We start from the raw sequence: 18721 nt of genomic DNA on the forward strand, positions 1-18721 counted from the left end.
TTAATATTGGTAAGATGATAATACTCTCCAAATTGATCAGAGTGAATGCAATCCCTATCAAAATCCCAGTATGTTTTTTTTGCAGAAATTTACAACTTAGTTCTAAAATTCATATGCAAATGTAAGAGATACAGAATATCCAAAACATCTTCAAAAAGAACAAAGCGGGAGGACACACATTTCCTGATTTCCAAACTGACTACAAGCCTACAGTAAAAGACTGGGGTGCTGGCATAGGGATAGACCTACAGATCAATGGGAAAAAAAGAGGCCAGAAATAAACCCTTACCTGTATGGTCAATTGGTTTTTCAAAAAGGGTGCCAAGAGATTTCAGTGGAACATTCATTTCCACAAACAGTGCTGGACAACTGAATATCCACATACAAAACAGTGAAGTTGGACCCCCAACCTCATACCATATACAAAAGTTAACACAAAATGGATCAAATACCTAAATATAAGAGCTAAAACTATAAAACTCTTTAGGAGAAAACATAAATGTTATGTGTTCATGACCTTGGATTTGGCAATGCTCCTTAGACAAAGTAAACAATAAAAAGACAGGTAGGGCTTCCCTGGTGGCACAGTGGTTAAGAATCCGCCTGCCAATGCAGGGGACACGGGTTCGAGCCCTGGTCTGGGAAGATCCCACATGCCGCGGAGCAACTGGGCCCGTGAGCCACACCTACTGAGCCTGCGCGTCTGGAGCCTGTGCTCCGCAACAAGAAAGGCCGCGTCAATGAGAGGCCTGCGCACCGTGTTGAAGAGTGGCCCCCGCTCGCCACAACTAGAGAAAGCCCTCGCACAGAAACGAAGACCCAACACAGCCAAAAATAAATAAATAAATAAATAATTTTTTTTAAAAAAGGTAAATGAGACTTCAACAAAATTGAAAACCTTTGTGCATCCAAAGATATGAGCAAGAAAGTGAAAAAGACAACCCACAGAACAGGAGTAGATATTTGAAAATCATATCTGATAAGGGTATAGCATCCAGAATATGGAAAGAACTCTTACAACTGAACAACAAAAAGACGAATACTGAGTTAAAGAATGAGCAAAGGATTCGAACAGACATCCTCCAAAGATTTACAAAGGGCCAACAATCACATAAAAAGATGCTTAACATTTTTGGTCATTAGGGAAATTCAAATCAAACCCATAATGGGATATTATTTCACACCAACTAGGATGGCTGTCATTAAAAACATAAAGACAAAAGTAACCGTTGACAAGGACATGGAGAAACTGGAACCCTCTTACCTTGCTGGTAGGAATGTAAAATGGTGCAGCCACTTCGGGAAACAGTCTGTCCGAAAAAATTAAAACCTAGTGTCACGGAACCAGGTTCATTCGCCCATAGCACAGCAAGCCAAACGCCCAGACGCCGAGGTTTGAAGCAGAGAAAGGGCTTATTCACAAGACAGCCAAACAGCCAAACCTCAACTCCACCTACCCCAAAGCCGCCAAGGCTTGGGCTATTTATGGAATGAGCTGAGGCGTGGGGAGCGAGCGTGGAGGCGTGGGGCAAGGTGATTGGGGGATAAGGAAAAGGGGAGTTAATCCTCATTCTGAGCAGGTGCAACTAAGCTACGTGCTTCTCCGTGGGATGCCTCTTCTGGGAATGGAGAGTTGGGCCCTCTGAGGTCAAAAGGGCACTGATCAGACACTTGAGCACGCGCAGTTGGAGGGTCGGGGGTCTTGACCAGTCTCAGCTGGCTCAAGCTCAGACCGGACACAGCTGAGTCCGAGTTCCTGAAAAACAACTCGGGCAAGCAACTTGTTTAGGCTACGTGACTCTTGGAAGACAATTAAATCAAGCTTGATCAGGGAAGGCACGTTACGGTTCATTATTTCTTAAGCAAGTTACGGTTTAGTGGATCCCACTGACGACTACCCTCGCTTTCATTAGAGTCACCATATGACCCAGCAAACCCACTCCTAGCGCTACACTCAGGACATGTGAAACGTATGTTCGCATGAGAACTTGAGCGTGAATGTTGGTAGCAGCACAATTTATAACCAGTAAAGAGTGGATAAAGGCTCAGCAGCCCCTCCTGCCCCCCCAGCTGGCGGCTTCATTCTTTCTCTCTCTCCCTGAGGTCTCTCACCCTCCTGGGGAGCTTGGCTGGGCCCAGGGGGTCCAAGGACCACTGTCCTCATATCTTTTCTCTGTCCAGTTGAGCTTCCTGGATAAGCTCCAGAAGGCTCAGATTAAGGTGAGCCTTAACAGCAAAGCCACCATTAGCCTTTGAGTCTAGCCCCCAGGCCTGCTTTACCTTGGGGACAGGCAGTCCCCCGTGGTATGGCATGGCAGGGGCTTGGAGCCAGAACTTCACAGCATGAAGCCACCCGTAAGGGGAGGCAACTGTGTGTGTGCATCTCCTAGTGCCACCGTGTGGGTTACATGAGCAAGCATGTGAAGATCTTGGCACAAACACTGATGCATTGCCTGACCTTTTCTGATAATATAAATGATGCTTTCTTTATCAGAAATTAAATAGTGGATTTGTTCTCCTATTGATTGGCTGTGTCCCCTTGAGTCTGCCTGTCTTATCTACCTCTGTATCTCCAGCACCTAAAAAGTGCTTTATGTCAAGTGGGTGCTGTTAACATGAATGAATGAATGAATAAATGAATGAAATATTTGCTGAATGATCTATCCACCTCCCCCTCATTCCCTAACAGCGCCTTTCACATGCTTGGTGTTCAGAACATGTTTGACGGATCAACTTTATATTTGAACATATAGATGGTGTGCTTACTCTTTCCTAAATCTGTAGTCAGGTGCCTGTTGGTTCCACTGAACTTCTTGTGGGGTTCTGAGCTGTAACGGAGGGACCCTGAGGTTCAAATATGGGGTTGTGTCCTGGATTTGCCACTTACGAATGACAAAGAACATTTTTGACCATAGATTGTGCCAAGCCCTCGGGGAAACATTTTATAACATGGCCTTATTGCATCTCAACATCTATATTATGTCATGCACTGTGGTCATCCCCATTTTACAGATAACAAGGCAAAGACTTGGGGAGGACAGCCTCTTGTGCTAAGCTGTATACTTAGTGGCAGGGCCAAGATGCAAACCCTGGTTTAATCCCAGCTTCCACTCCCTTGACCACCTGAACCATGTCAAGCTATGTGACATTAGCCACTAAACCTTCATGCCTCTATTTCCTCTCTAAAATAGCTAAAATACCTTCCCTGCCTAACTGAGTTGGTTATTTTATTCAAGTAGGAAATATATGTCAGAAGCTTTAAAAAGTGAAAACCTCAAAACTAACGTAAAAATTATGATTCTCTGAAATAGAACTTATCAACACCTTCTTATTCTCTAGTTCTGTGAAATTGTATTTGTTCAATGGACACATTTAGATACACTAGGCATTAACAACCTTGACACCATGTGTTTAAGATTCAAAACAATGAGAATAAGATATTCTGTATATGCCATAAAAAAACTGGTTTTTTCATAAAAAATAGTTGAAGACATGTGAATAGACACAGTTCCTAAGAGCTTATTATGAAAGCTTCAAATTAATCATAACAAGACCTCCCCCCCAGCCCTTTCCACTTTGTTCTCCCACTGACCTGCCCTGATCCACGGGCTCCATGGGAGGAGCCTTGGTCCACGGGAGCCCCATGATGCTCCTGGAAAGCACAAAGCTTTGCATTAATTGAGGTGATCTACGTTCCGCCGCTGAGTTGGTTTGACTTGTGAATTCAGGAAAACAAGTGGTTGACTCAATTGTTTGACCATATTCACAGCTCATTTTATTTAGAGCAATCACACACACGTAAACTATGTTTACTGCATTTCTGAATAGAAACCACCTGTGTGCCATCAGGTTCCATAAGCAGATAGCTTGAGGAGTTCTTTCTACTTTCTGTTCCTCTAGTTTGAGTTCCCATGTTTTGTATGTATCTGTTCATGGGGATGGTGAGTTGGACTCGGGCCCTATTTTCTCTGAGGCCCAGAACTTCTTCCTCTGCACATCAGTGTGGACCCTTCTCTACTCTACAAATACAGAGGAAATTGACAGACTACGGAGGGATTAGAGTGTTTAAATAAAGTCGGTTCATGCCAGGCCTTCTGGCAACTAAAACATACTCCTTGTGTATCAGGGCACATACTTTTTCCCCTGCTGCTGTGGAAACCCCACAGGTCAGAGCTCACAGCTTTCTTGTTTCCTACTGTGTTCCCAGTGTTGACGCAGTGCTTGATACACGTAGTAGGTGCACAGCATGTGTGTGTGTAATAAAACGTCACAGTTTGAAACATAGGAGAGAATAAAAAAGCAAGCAAATGACTTTCCAACTCAGCTGGCATTTGTTTATTTCCTGACATTTCACCAATCACTGTGCTAAACACATTGAGATGTCGTAGAATCCAAGCGCGAAACTCTATGCACGTGACTCATCAGGAGACCTTGCAGGTATTTCCTTGCAGGCTATTAATAGTTGTGACAACTGTAACCAGCATCCGAATCCCCACTCATCAGCTTAGAGGCTGCACGTTAGGGGTGTGACAGAAGCCATGTGTGGACGTGGGACAGTAACGAGAAGTGACATCCCTAGAAGGAAGACGTAAGCCGTACGTAAACAAGAAAAATATGAATGTGGATATTCATGCCTCTGCTTTTCCTCATCCCACTAAAGAAAACTGGGTGTGTGTGCATCCTGGGCTTTTGCTGTCTGGAAGAGGGATAGTGAGGGAAGGAGTAGAAAGAATACATGAGGGTAAGGGGAATCCAGGCTATATTCGAAAGGCGTTTGTGGTGTTCTGAGAGGGGGTGGGGAGGACAAGGCTTAAGGACATTTTCTTGGAGTTGTGAATGTACTTCTCCTTTATCATTTTGAAAATCTTTTAATTTTGACAAAATTATAGATGCACGGGAAGTTGCAGGTAATTCCTAGAGGTCCCAGGTACCCTTTTTTTCACTTGTTTGTTTGTTTCCATTTGTTTGCTTGAGAGGTGACTCCAAAGGGTTAAACTGTCTGGCTCTTGGATTGGTGTTTTCTCTGACTGTGGTGTCCTGCTGTGACAGGCCACCTAAAGGTTCTGCTTTTAATGAGTCATATAGAACTCAGACATAGTAATTCAAAAAAGCACATCAGCCTAAGTATATTTAGTGGGCACAATGCCCTAAAAATATCTAAATGGATTGAGAAGTCTACCTACTGACACACAATGATTGATATTCATAATTATGATTACAAATCACCCATGAAAAAATATTTGTGGTCTCTGTTTAAGGAGACAAAAAAGGATGAAATGAACCTATGGATTCTGTAGCCAAAAACCAGAAACAAACCAAATGCTCACCAGTAGGGAATCAGTTAACTAAATTATAGTACATTTAGTCAGTGGAAGACTATACACACAGAAAAAAATGAAGAGATCTATACAGATACATATATAATACATATATATGTATTGTCACGGGAAACATCCACAATATGATAGACATTTTTTTAGTGCTATAAAAAAGTCTTTAATAGAACCCCATCTTTGCACGTGTTTATGTGTGACTCACCAACTATCTCCATGTTGTCAAATCCAGAGGTCATTTCTTTGTCATCTTCCTTGACCTCAGAGTAGCATGTGATGCAGAAAATGTCTCATCTTTCTTCAAGTACATCCTCTTCTTGCCTCCTGTGACACTGTATTCTCTCGGTTTTCTTCCTGGTCCTTCCTTACCCGTCTCCTCTTCACCCGCTCTCTGACTAACCTCGAGAAATGGGCTGCTCTGGGGTCTGGTGTTAAATTCTATTCTTTTCTTGGGCTTTATTTTCTCCCTAGGTGATCTAATAAGGTCTTTGGACTCTAAATGCCATCCAAATGCTGATGACTTGAGATACCTATTTCCACCCCTGACTTTTCTCCCCAGCTTCTGGCTCAAGTTCAATTGTTAACCTGACAACACAGCAATCTGTATAGCTGAAGATAGTGTTTTGATCTGCTGCCCTCCAAAATCTCTCTCCCTACTCTCAGGTGTCCCTATATATGACCCAGCTCTTGCCTGTTTTCTGGTCTTATATCTTAACCAAGTTTCCCCTCATTTATTCTGCTCTGACCAATCCTACCTCCCTTCTGGTTCTTAGATAGAACAAGTTCATCCTTAACTCAGGACTTTTGCATTTGGTAATCTCTCTTCCTTCTGGTTTTGAGTTGGCCAATCCCCTCCTGTCATTCAGATCTCAGAGGAGCACATCAGCATACCTACAGTTGCTCTTATCCCCTGATAGCTCTCTATACCTTGTTTTATTTTATTCATAAGTCTTAAATTTTATTATCTGTCTCTCTACTGCAATAGTGTCTTCATTAGAGCAGGGAATAAATCCATCTTATTAAAACCTGTAGCCAGAATACCTTTGAAGAGTTCTTGGCACAGAATAGGTGCTCAATTACTATATAAGTGTGTATAGAAATAAAGTTTGGAAGGATATATACCAAACAGTTAACAGTTGTTACCTCTGAGTGGGCAGTCATTGAGGAGATAAATTATGAATTGACTTTCTACCAAGATATGTTTCAGTTAGTCTTAAATTATTTGAAATGAAGTTGTATTCCTTTAACAATGAGAAAAATTAGTAAACATATTTTCAATTAGAATAAAATGGTTAATAAAATTTTGATGTTTTAAAATAAACTATGTTTAATTGGAAGATGCATTTACGTGGGATACTTTCTTGAGGATGTTAGGTAAGTAACATGTTACTATATATAGTAAAATACCTATGATTTTGTAAAAGCGCTGAAACATGAAGCAGCAGAAACATTTCACTCAGTTCTCTTTCCTTTGAACTTGACTGCTGTATTTCTCATGAATCATTTAAATTGATTTCTTCTTAAATGTAACAAGATCAAATCACTAGCTTAATGCTAACTTACGCTTATTTTTCTTTAAATTATTATATTTTACCTCTTTATTTCGTATGTTCATCCTGAACAGGTTTACTTGTTCTTTTTATAAGCATACTAAATTTGTAATATTAGCGGTCATTCCCAGGTCTGAATGTTAAGTCAACATATGTTTGAGAGACCTTCAACTTATCAAGTATTGCAGGTTTCTGATTGTTTTGGAACCTCTTCTGATACCCGTGGACTTAGTTCAAGGCCAGTTATTTTTTTTTTCCTAATAGGATGGTTAATTGTTTGCTTTGATCACTCAAGTGAAGCATCTTACCATATATAAAAGTCTAGCTGGAGTCTGTGTTGTGACACCCTTACCTTTCTCATCACAGACTCTCCTCAGAAGTTTTGCATTAGATTTGCAAAATGATGAGCACCTCTTTGATCTGGGGGATTGTTATAGCAGCGTGCTGTTGTTTGTGGCTTCTCCTTGGAATGAGGAGAAGGTAAGGAAAGCTTTACTTTTAAATTGCATTTTTGTTCATTCATTTAATGTTCTTTTACCTTCATTGTTGTACCATAAAGTTGGTTTTCTGTACTTACATACGCTAGCATTTTCTTCCTTAATTTTTTTAGAGTAAAACATTTTAATTTAAAATTTTGAAAGTATCCTTTTTATTATATCTCACAAAAGATATAATGGCAAAGTTTCCTTTTTAGTATTGACATATACTAGTGGTAATGTAAAAATGGACAAACTTGTTAAACATCACTGACAGAAATTTTATGAGATCTCTGTGTGTGTTTATGTGTGCATATAAAGAGAAAGTCTGTATTAGTAAGGATATAAGTGGTAAGTGGATCTGCAATTCCTATCATGTGGATTAAATAGATGCTCTGACTAAATAAATGTTCTTTTTTCAGCTAGTTCTTGTGCATTGTATACACTCAGTCTAAGCTGGGAAAGAGTATAGAGCCTGCATTGATCATTCTATTACTATTTTCTTATTAATGATAATCAACCATGGCGAACTGGGAAACTGTTAAATGTATGAGACATGACTTTTATTTGTATGTATCATTTATAATTGGTTCAAGAAATACAAATAGAATCAGATACATAGCCATAGTTTATTTAACTTCTGATTGCCTCAAAGAGTATTGGGGGGGAGGTATGTAAATATTCTCTGCTTTGTCAATCTCCCAAAGACAGAATTACCCACAGCATATCTTCAACTGTGTACATTGCTGTGCTGTCTACCTTTTACAGGTTTTTTTTGTTTTGTTTTGCCCTTTATGGTATTTTAATATTAACTACCAGGACTGGTAGTTTCTAGTTTTAATTAAACCACTTATCTGCAAACTATGAAAATAAAAAGAATTATTTTATGCTATGTTATTCTACCAAGAGGGATAGTGGTTTATGTTGGAAATTAAATGTTTATATTCTTAAATAAAAACATTTAAAATAGCAACAAAGAGCATTGAATTATAATCAATAACCATGTTAATACTTACCTTACTCAATTTCACTTTATAATGTGCTAATTTCTCAAAGATTCCCCTCTGCAACTATCATTACAGAACAATAATATATTTAAACTTTGAAGATTTTGAAAACTTCAATTCTGCAATCCTTTTTGTCATTCAGGATTCTATATCTTTAGAGAAAACAATCAGATGAAACATTTTGAGATACTTAGGCAAACGATGCTTAGAAAAAATATAAACACTAGAATGTAGTTTCATCTCTACACTGATAGGGAAAATCTTGTTGGCCTGGTTGATCCTTTTATCCTTATTATTGGGAAGAGTGAGGAGCACATATTAGACACTCAGTGTTTGCCGAATGTATGCATGGATGGATGGATGGATTTAGCTATCATTTTCACCAATGTATCATGTTACTAGGTTAATATAATTCATTCTTTTAGTAAAGGAGCAGGGCCCCACCAACCAAAAAAGTATCAATAAACTATAGAGTTTTGAAGTTTGAAGTCAGGGGTAAAAAATTTAATGTAAATAAATATAAATAAAGAACAATGTGCAATTTTCCATATTTACCATCTCTTTGTGTCTTACAGGCAAATGGGTGAACCACCTCTGGAGAATGGGTTGATTCCGTATCTGGGTTGTGCTCTGCAGTTTGGTGCCAATCCTCTTGAGTTCCTCAGAGCAAATCAAAGGAAACATGGTCATGTTTTCACCTGCAAACTAATGGGAAACTATGTCCACTTCATCACCAATCCCTTGTCATACCATAAAGTGCTGTATCATGGAAAATACTTTGACTGGAAAAAATTTCACTTCACTGCTTCTGCAAAGGTAACCAGGTTTGCATTTATATAGCATTCGGCTTTTTTATTTTCTACCTTTTTCTATGTCAATCTATTTAATCATTTTGACATACTCAGATGTAAAGACGGAGATGCTGAAGAGAGTTACCCTTACATGGAGATTCTTAGAAACACAATAAACCAAATTAGACATAATCTCTTGGTATTAATCATTTAAAAAGTCAAAATCGGTATAGCTTTGTCATTTCTTAATCAGCTTATGAGGGTGAAATAAAAATCAAACGTTTTACTGAACCGGATGGCATGGTATGAATAAGACAGGTACAAACTCACTCATGTCAACAATTTCTACACAAGACCCAGAGTGCAAGTTGGAAACTTAACGTTCAACAATTGTTTTACCACACTCATGCCACACAATTGTTTAATTTTGTTAAGGAATTGACCAGATATTTTGGCATCACTTAGATGAGATCTAAGAGGCTCTTTTATAGAGAAAAAATTAATCAATATTAAGTGAGTCTCTGCGAAGAAATATTAGAACTGGTCTCTGCTACTAAGTAGCTTAAAGTCTGGTTAAGATGCATCTACAAAGAATATAAAAGGGAACTAATGATTAAAAACATTCTTGATTAGTACCAAATTATGTGCAAATAAATGCAGAAGCATAAGAAAAATAAGAAATAGAAGACCAGAGTGGTTGTGAGGGAAGTGTCACTGATAATCTGGGACTCAAACTTGGCCTTGAAGGAAGGGCGTGATTTGGCCGTTTGTAAAGTGCTATGAAATTGCATGTGGGAAGGCCGGTTTTCCTTTTTTTTTTTTTTAACAAGTAGAGAATCATGAAAGCATCTAATCTGTGTTTCAGACATTTACTAGTCCTAGGTCAGGTTTAATTTCTTTTTTTACACATTTCATTTACGGTCAGGCATTTGGACACAGGAGTATTGACCCCAGTGATGGAAATACCACCGACAACATAAGTAAAACTATCATCAAGACTCTGCAGGGCGATGCCTTGAATTCCCTCACAGAAGCCATGATGGAAAACCTCCAACTTGTCCTGAGATCCCAGGTGGTTCCCAAGCCCAAGACGCCCGCCTGGATGTCAGAGGGGATGTATGCCTTTTGCTACCGAGTGATGTTCGAAGCTGGGTATTTCACGCTCTTTGGCAAAGATCTCACAGGGCAAGATGCACAAAAAGCACTCATTCTAAATCACCTGGACCACTTCAAGCAATTTGACAAAATCTTTCCGGCCCTGGTAGCAGGCTTCCCCATTCACGTGTTCAAGACGGGCCACTACGCCCGGGAGAAACTGGCGGAGGGCTTGCGGCTCCAGAAACTCAGAAAGAGAGACCACATCTCGGAACTGGTCAGGTTTCTGAACGACACGCTCTCCACCTTGGACGACACGGAGAAAGCCAAGTCACTCCTCGCTGTCCTCTGGGCCTCGCAAGCAAACACCATTCCAGCGACTTTCTGGAGCTTATTTCAGATGATTAGGTAATTAGCAAATTATCCATTTATTTCTTCATTTTAGGTGAAAGCAGAAATTCAACCATTTTGACTAAAATCAAAAAAAGACGTGGTACCTTCTCATGCTGTCAATCAAGAATGTGGTATTTACCCTTGTAAAAGTTTAACATGTATCAGTTCATCCAACCCTCCAAAAACAGCTGTGACTGGTAAACACATCTTGTAGAAGCAGAGACCGTCCCAGGGAAAGGAACGTGCTGGTACAGGGTCAATGTAGGCTGTCTGCACCAGAGCCCTTGCTCTTAACTCCAAGCTGTTCTTCATGACACCTCCTAAAGTCCATGAATTTGGTCTTTATAATCATAAAAATATCCTTGTGTGATTGCTGACGTATTGTCAGTGAAAAGAACAGTGCCTGTATCTTATTCGTCTGTGCATTAACTGTTTTTTCACTGTTAGTGATTGCTGTCATACTATTTGACCAACTCTGATAGCTGTGAATAAGAATCATAATATATTATTATTGATGGGATTTAGCTAGAGTTTGCCTTTTAAAACTGTATATTAAAAAAAAACCTGTATGTAACATATATTTTGCATAATGTGATGTCTTCCCAGAGTGATAGTCTTTTGGGAATTTGACATTCAAATGGTTTATTGAACTATTCCAGTTCAATTGGATGTTGAGTGTCCCATAGACACAAAATTGTGTCACATAGATGCAAAATTATTATTCCATAGGATTGGGAATGCCAAAGTTCCATTGAAGGCTGATAATTTTATGTCTTTAATATAAAAATATTTTTTAAACAATTTCAGATATAAAAAACCATTACTAATCTTTCTCAAAGTTTAAATGCCTTCTGAAGTTTTTACTTGAGAAAGCTCTTTCTGGAATAAATTCACATATTTACAGTGAGGTTACAACATCAGTTTTCTATCCTATAGGTAATAGTAGCCATTTCACGATAAGCACGCAAAGACTTACCAGTCAAACATTTCTGAGACTCAGTTTACTGTGGTCATGTTATATGGCTACATTACCATGGCACTGAGGATCCAGTAAACCTCAATGCACTAAAGTGAAGTAGCATTCATTTCACCAGTCAAAGTGTTAGAACAATAAATTATTATATAAATGGAAAAGCTGTTCTACGTGGAATCACATGCATGTTAAGAGTAAATTTAAATTTCCTTTGGCATTTTAGCCAGTACTTTAGAATTGTTATCTTGGATGCAATTTTCTTTCTCAATTGCCATGCATATGACTAATTTAACCATTTAATCCTTATTAGAAACATTTATTTATAAAAGTCTGGTCAAAGTTTTACTTCTATGTAGCAGGACCCTTTTATTTTTTATAAATTTATTTATTTTATTTATTTATTTTTGGCTGCATTGGGTCTTCATTGCTGCGCGCAGGCTTTCTCTAGTTGTGGCGAGCGGGGGCTACTCTTCGTTGTGGTGCACAGGCTTCTCATTGCAGTGGCTTCTCTTGCTGCGGAGCACGGGCTCTAGGCACGCAGGCTTCAGTAGTTGCAGCATGAGGGCTCAGTAGTTGTGGCTCGCAGGCTTAGTTGCTCTGCGGCATGTGGGATCTTCCCGGACCAGAGCTCGAACAGGTGTCCCCTGCATTGGCAGGCGGATTCTCAACCACTGCGCCACCAGGGAAGCCCACGGGACACGTTTAAGGCAACAGTTCTTGCTAACATCCAAGGACTTAAAACACAACTATAAAATAGAGTAAAAAATAAATGGGAATGTCCCTTTCCCACCTTCTCTGTATCTTGACCACCTGGTTAAAAGAAGGGGAAACCGCCTATTCGTTTGCAGACCTTTTGGTAGAGAAAAAGCTGTTCTGTACATCTTTTCTTTTCTCTTAACCTTTCATAGGAACCCGGAGGCAATGAAAGCGGCCACTGAAGAAGTGAATAAAATGCTAGAGAACGCTGGTCAAAAAATTAGCTTTGAAGACAATCCAATTTATTTGAACCGGATACAACTGGATGACATGCCTGTGCTAGGTGTGTTTGCTGTGTTGTTACATGTAATTTACTGCATCCTCCTAACAGGAATTGTCAGTACACATCAAGCACTTACTTGTTGCATACTTACTTACTTGTTCGGAAAAACCCGAACTTTTTTTGCCAACTCAATATTTGTGTATAACAAGTGAGGAAATGGGCACTTAGAGGTTACATCACTGCCCGGGATTGGATGGTGGAACCAATGACAGCGATCATGTGGACCTCTTGACTCTGCACTTTCAACCTCTTCTCTGTGCTGCCCTGCTCTGCCTCATTTGTTACTGCTCTGACCAGTCATCTTATAGTTAATGGGCTACTCATTTTCATGAAATGAAAGGGGGAAAAGTACCATCATGAAACCACAATTAGCTGCATGGGTTGGGTGGTGGGGCGGAAGGTTATTTCATTGAAAAAATGTTGGCTTCTGTGGATTTTATAGAAATACAAAAGTACCATATTTTTAGAGTAAGAAAGGGTTTTCTCTTTGTTTTTGTTATGTTTCTCTAGAGGAAATAAGCCAACGTATGCTTTCAGGGGCAGCGTGTCTCAGCGGAAGGGACTAGGGCGGCAAGGAGCACAGGCTCCACGTGGGACTCCGCCTGCCGTAGAAACCACGGACGTGTCATTTCACTTTTGGGGGTCTTATTTTCTCACTTGCGAAATAAATTGCTAACATGCTATGATTTTATGCACAGTCATGTGACGAGCACTTAACGCATGACAATTAAAAGGACAGAGACCGGAAGGTCAGGCGAGACTTTCTCATCCTATATTTCAGCTATCCTCCGCGTGTTCTTTGTGTCCATTTATGCCCTTACCAGAATGCAAGGCATAATCACACAACATCAGATAGCGTAACGATAAAATTGGGTTCTTGTAAACACCGAAGTGAAGCTGCATTAAACATCTGGAAAACTATTTCTATGTAAAAGTGTTAGTATATTAAATCTCAAAAGTGATAAACTTTGAATAATTCACATGAAAGTGATTTACTGATTTTTTCCAATTGCATTAGATGTCTAGTGTCTTGTAGAAATAAGATTATTTTTCCATAAAATTATGAAAGTCTAGCTCCCATTGATGACCAAGAAGATCATATCTTTACCAAAAGATTATTAACTCAGATTATCAGATTAAAAATACATTCAGACACAACTGAATCATTGATCATAGCACAGAAAAAGTTTGAGAAATTTTTATCTGGTCAGCTTCCCCCAGTCTCTTTAGGTTTGTGTTATAGGCTGCTGGAAGTATTTCAGACTCTGCATTACGTGGCCTTTATAAATACTTTGTTCTTCCTTCTCCCTTCCCTCTCCTCCTTTCTTCCTTTTAAAATCTTTAGACAGTATCATCAAGGAGTCTCTGAGGCTTTCCAGTGCTTCCCTCAACATCCGGACTGCTAAAGAGGATTTCACTTTGCACCTCCAGGATGGTTCCTATAATATCCGCAAAGATGACATCATAGCTCTTTATCCGCAGTTAATGCATTTAGATCCAGAAGTCTACCCAGACCCTTTGGTAAGTGACTGTTCATCAAAGTTCAGAATCCAGAAAAAAAAAAAAAAATTCAGTATCCAGGTGATGTCTACCCAGATTGAAATAAAGAAGAAATTTACCATTGCAGAATTCATTTGATCATTGAAACCACAGGGACTGTCTCTTTTATTAATGTCAAATATTTATCTAATTTGGAGAATTTGGATGACAGCTTGAAATTTTAATTTTTATTCCTGGTATTGGTCATCACATAATCTCTACTAGATTATATCTGCAGTTGTGATAATAAAGCTGCTGCCCTTCTTCTTCTTTAAAAAGTGCCTGCTCCCAAATCCAGGAAATTAGGGGCTAATATACTGACTCCTCTAGCTCCTGATTTGAATCCTTCTTTCTAGTTCTGCCTAACAGAGGGAGGAACTAGTTGCCCAGGCGGGATAGGAGGTATAAAGGTTTCTCTTTCCCACCAGTTCTCCTTAAGTTCCAGTTTCTTATTACTTTCTGATTCAAGGTGGGGTATTTGCTAAATTACTCATAGATTGGATTAAAAAAGAAAATTACTCTTTGGAACTTCCAGGTTAAGAAAAAGATAAATTCCTTTTAAACCAGCTTATACATTTGTTTTCTTTGTATCTTTATTGCAGACATTTAAATATGATCGCTATCTTGATGAAAATGGGAAGACAAAGACCGCCTTCTATAGTAATGGACTCAAGTTAAAGTATTACTACATGCCCTTTGGGTCAGGGGCAACTATATGTCCTGGAAGATTATTTGCTGTCCAGGAAATCAAGCAGTTTTTGATTCTGATGCTTTCCTATTTTGAACTGGAGCTTGTGGAGAGCTGTGTTCAATGTCCCCCTTTGGACCAGTCCCGTGCAGGCCTGGGCATTTTACCACCATTAAATGATATTGAGTTTAGATATAAATTCAAACATCTGTGAACATATGCTTGGAAAAGAGGACCCCTGATGCTGTTACAAGACTGCAGAGCACCATCATTTACCAGTCCCTTTGGACAGACATGCTTAGTGGTGGTAGAATGGATGCAGCAGGTCCAGTTCTGTTCACCAGCACTTGCTTGTGAATCTTAACATCTTGTTGATGGTTTGCAGAGGCTATTTCAGACCCTGCAAGTGGAAAAAAAACTAGTTCCTAGAAGCACAATTATTTGTTTTCATTTCAATACGTCAGTGAATGTTCATATAGCCACGGACTGAACTTCATTATTTTCAGAGGAAAAAGTCTTTTTTTTTTTTTTTTTCCAGAATGAAGATATTCCAATTGGCAAAATTTCCTTTTTTTCCTAAGGAAACTGCTTTATTTTTATAAAAACCACCCAACAGTTATGCAAAACATACACATTCACGTTTTAGTGAAACTGCATGACTTTTTGACCAGATATGGGGACGTACGGGTGTAGATGTATATTATAAAGGATATTTTAAAGGATTATATCATGCCTTCTAATAAAAAGAAAATGTTTTCAGCTTTCCTTATATCCAGTATTCATGGCTTTTAAAATGACGATCTTGATGTCCTGAGAACATTAAAGATGGTTTTAATATATTCTCTTTAGGGTTTAATTTATTTTTGCTGGAAACTCTAATGTCTGTGTCAGGTTTCAATGATCTTGTCTATCATTAGATTTCATATTAATTGGAAGTTTTTTTTTCAGAAAAGGCAGTTTTTTTCTGATATTACTAAATATACATCTATGAAAAGAATAATTTCTTTTAAAATATTTTAAGTGCTGGAGTTATCAGTTATAATATTTTTATTGATATTTCTCTATGTATTTATATGTAAATTATATTTAACTTTTTCCTTGTACTACAAATACTAAGAACATATTATAACATTTGATAATGTTGAAATGATTCACCTTTCAGAAATAAAAGTGTGAATTTGTATGTTTTAAATTTTTAAATATTCCGAATGTTTAAAGCATTTACCTACAGATAAGCTGCAACAATTTTGTTCATTATTCATTTCTCAGAAAAAGCAAAATAATTATTCACTCAAAAATCTGCACACTTCATAAAATTCATTAAAGATTTTTAATCTTGCTATTTATTAAATTTATTAATAACTAAATTTATTAATAATATTATCATGGAATTATCTCCTACATAGGTTATTTTTCATACCAAGAAAACTAAACTTATTTAGATGTGGCTCAAGATGAACAAAATTCTTTTACAGAAAATTTGTTTTAAGCTAAATTTCTAACGTGGTTTCCTTTACTAATATGTTTTATATAGGCACCTCTTGGAGATATTGCAGGTTTGGTTCCAGATCTCCCCTATAAAGCAAGTCACATGAATTTTTTGGTTTCCCAGTGCAAATAAAAGTTATGTTTTTACACTATATTTTAGTCTATTAAGTGTGCAATAGCATTATATCTAAAAAAAAAGTACATACCTTAATTAAAAAATACTTTATTGCTAAAAAGTGCTAATCATCTGATGGTTTCAACTTCTTTGAAAATTGGAGTCAGTCCTCTCAAATCCTGCCACTGCTATATCAACTAAATGTATATATTCTAAATTCTTTGTTGTCACTTCAATAACCTTCACAGTATCTTCGCCAGGAGTAGATTCCATCCCAAGATACCACTTTCTTTGCTCATCCATAAGAAGAACTCATCATCCTAACAGAAGAGGGTCAGACTGTCCTTTGAAGCTTTGAAGCCAGGCATTGACTTCTCCCCTCTAGCTAGGAAACTCCTAGATGGCATCTTCTTCCAATATAGGGCTGTTTCTTCTACATTGAAAATCTGTTGTTTAGTGTAGCCACCATCATGAATATCTTAGCCAGATCTTCTGGATAACTTGCTGCAGCTTCTACATCAGCACTTGCTGCTTCACTTTGCACTTTGATGTTATGAAGACGGCTTCTTTCCTTAAACCTCATGAACCAACCTCTGCTGGCTCCAAACTTTTCTTCTGCAGCTTCCTTACCTCTCTCAACCTTCATAGTATTGAAGAGAGGTAGGGCCTTGCTCTGGATTAGGCTTTAGCTTAAGGGAATGTTGTGGCTGGTTTGATCTTCTGTCCAGACCCCTGAGACTTTCTCCATATCAAGAATAAGGCTGTTTCACTCTCTTATTGCTCCTGTGTTCACGGGAGTAGCACTTTATTTATTTATTTATTTTTGGCCGCGTGGGGTCTTCATTGCTGCACGTGGGCTAGTTGTGTCTCGTGGGCTCTAGAGCACAGGCCCCGTAGTTGTGGCGCACGGGCTTAGATGCTCCGCAGCATGTGGGATCTTCCCGGACCAGGGCTCGAACCCATGTTGCCTGCATTAGCAGGTGGATTCTTAACCACTGGGCCACCAGGGAAGTCCCAGGGAGTAGCAGTTTTAATTTCCTTCAAGAACTTTTCCTTTGCATTTACATCTTGGCTAACTGGTACCAGAGGCCTGGCTTTCAGCGTATCTCAACTTGGACATGCCTTCCTCACTAAGCTTCATCATTTCTAGCTTTTGATTTAAAATGAGAGACGTGGGACTCCTCCTTTCACTTGAACATTTAGAGTCCATTGTAGGGTTATTAATTGGCCTAATTTCAATACTGTTGTGTCTCGGGAATAGGGAGGCCCGAGGACAGGGAGAGAGGAGAACAGCCTGTAGGTGGGGCAGTCAGAACACGCACATTTACTAACTTTGCCGTCTTATATGGGCATGGTTCATGATGCTCTAAAACGATTACAATAGCAACACCCAAGATCACAGATCGACCATAGCAAATATAATAATAACGAAAAAGTTTGAAAAGTGCAAGAATTACCAAAATGTGACACAGAGACACAAAGTGAGAAAATGCTGTTGGAAAAATGGTGCTGATACACTTGTTCGATGCAGGGTTGACACAAACCTTCAATCTGTAAAAAAAAATGCAACATCTGTGAAGCAGAATAAAGAGAAGTGCCTGTCACTTGCTGAATGTGTCCACACATCTTTCCACATCTTTATTCTTGTACAGCAGGGGTTACTAGTCCATAGCACTGTGGGCCAAAGGTGTCCTGTTTTTGTATAGATTGAAAGCTAAGAGAGGCTTTTACATTGTTTATTGGTTGGAAAAGAATCAAAATAAGAATAATCTTTCATGACATATAGAAATCACACGAAGCTCAGATTTCCATGTCCATAAGTGAAGTTTTCTTGAGACACAGCGTGCCCCTTTATTTGAGCTCTTGCCCAGGGCTGCTCTTACAGTGCAGTTGCAGGGCTGAGTAGTTGCAACAAAGACCACATGGTTGCAAAGCCAACAATATTTACTATCTGGGCCTTTACAGAAAATGTTTGCCAACTCCTGTCGTAGAGCAATCCCACAGGCTATTTCGTTCTATAATTTTATTACCTTTTAAAAAATGCACTAGTATATGAGATTTTTTTTCACTTTAAAAAAGAAAGCATGTGAGGGGACTACATCAAAACAAAACCCAGATATAATTTTTTTGGGAAACAACCTTAATTTAGAACTTTCTTGAAGGCTAAATCATCCCATTTAGCCAAGATCTTTATTTGAAACAGGGGCCTAAAATTAAAAAAAAAAATTATAGTA

The 18721-nt window shown here is 38.7% G+C and overlaps 1 protein-coding gene across 1 annotated transcript; it reads left to right on the top strand.

The window, feature by feature from the left end:
* The first annotated feature begins 7210 nt into the window (after positions 1-7210).
* Positions 7211-15425, top strand: LOC118883671 (cytochrome P450 7A1). Its single transcript, XM_036830729.1, has 6 exons — positions 7211-7363; positions 8942-9182; positions 10083-10660; positions 12527-12657; positions 14003-14178; positions 14799-15425. Exons 1-6 carry the CDS (start codon positions 7284-7286, stop codon positions 15096-15098), a joined length of 1506 nt encoding a protein of 501 aa, XP_036686624.1. The 5' UTR covers positions 7211-7283; the 3' UTR covers positions 15099-15425.
* Positions 15426-18721: the final 3296 nt, after the last annotated feature.

The sequence above is a fragment of the Balaenoptera musculus genome, chromosome 17, assembly GCF_009873245.2.
Source record: "Balaenoptera musculus isolate JJ_BM4_2016_0621 chromosome 17, mBalMus1.pri.v3, whole genome shotgun sequence".
Taxonomy (NCBI): Eukaryota; Metazoa; Chordata; class Mammalia; order Artiodactyla; family Balaenopteridae; genus Balaenoptera; species Balaenoptera musculus.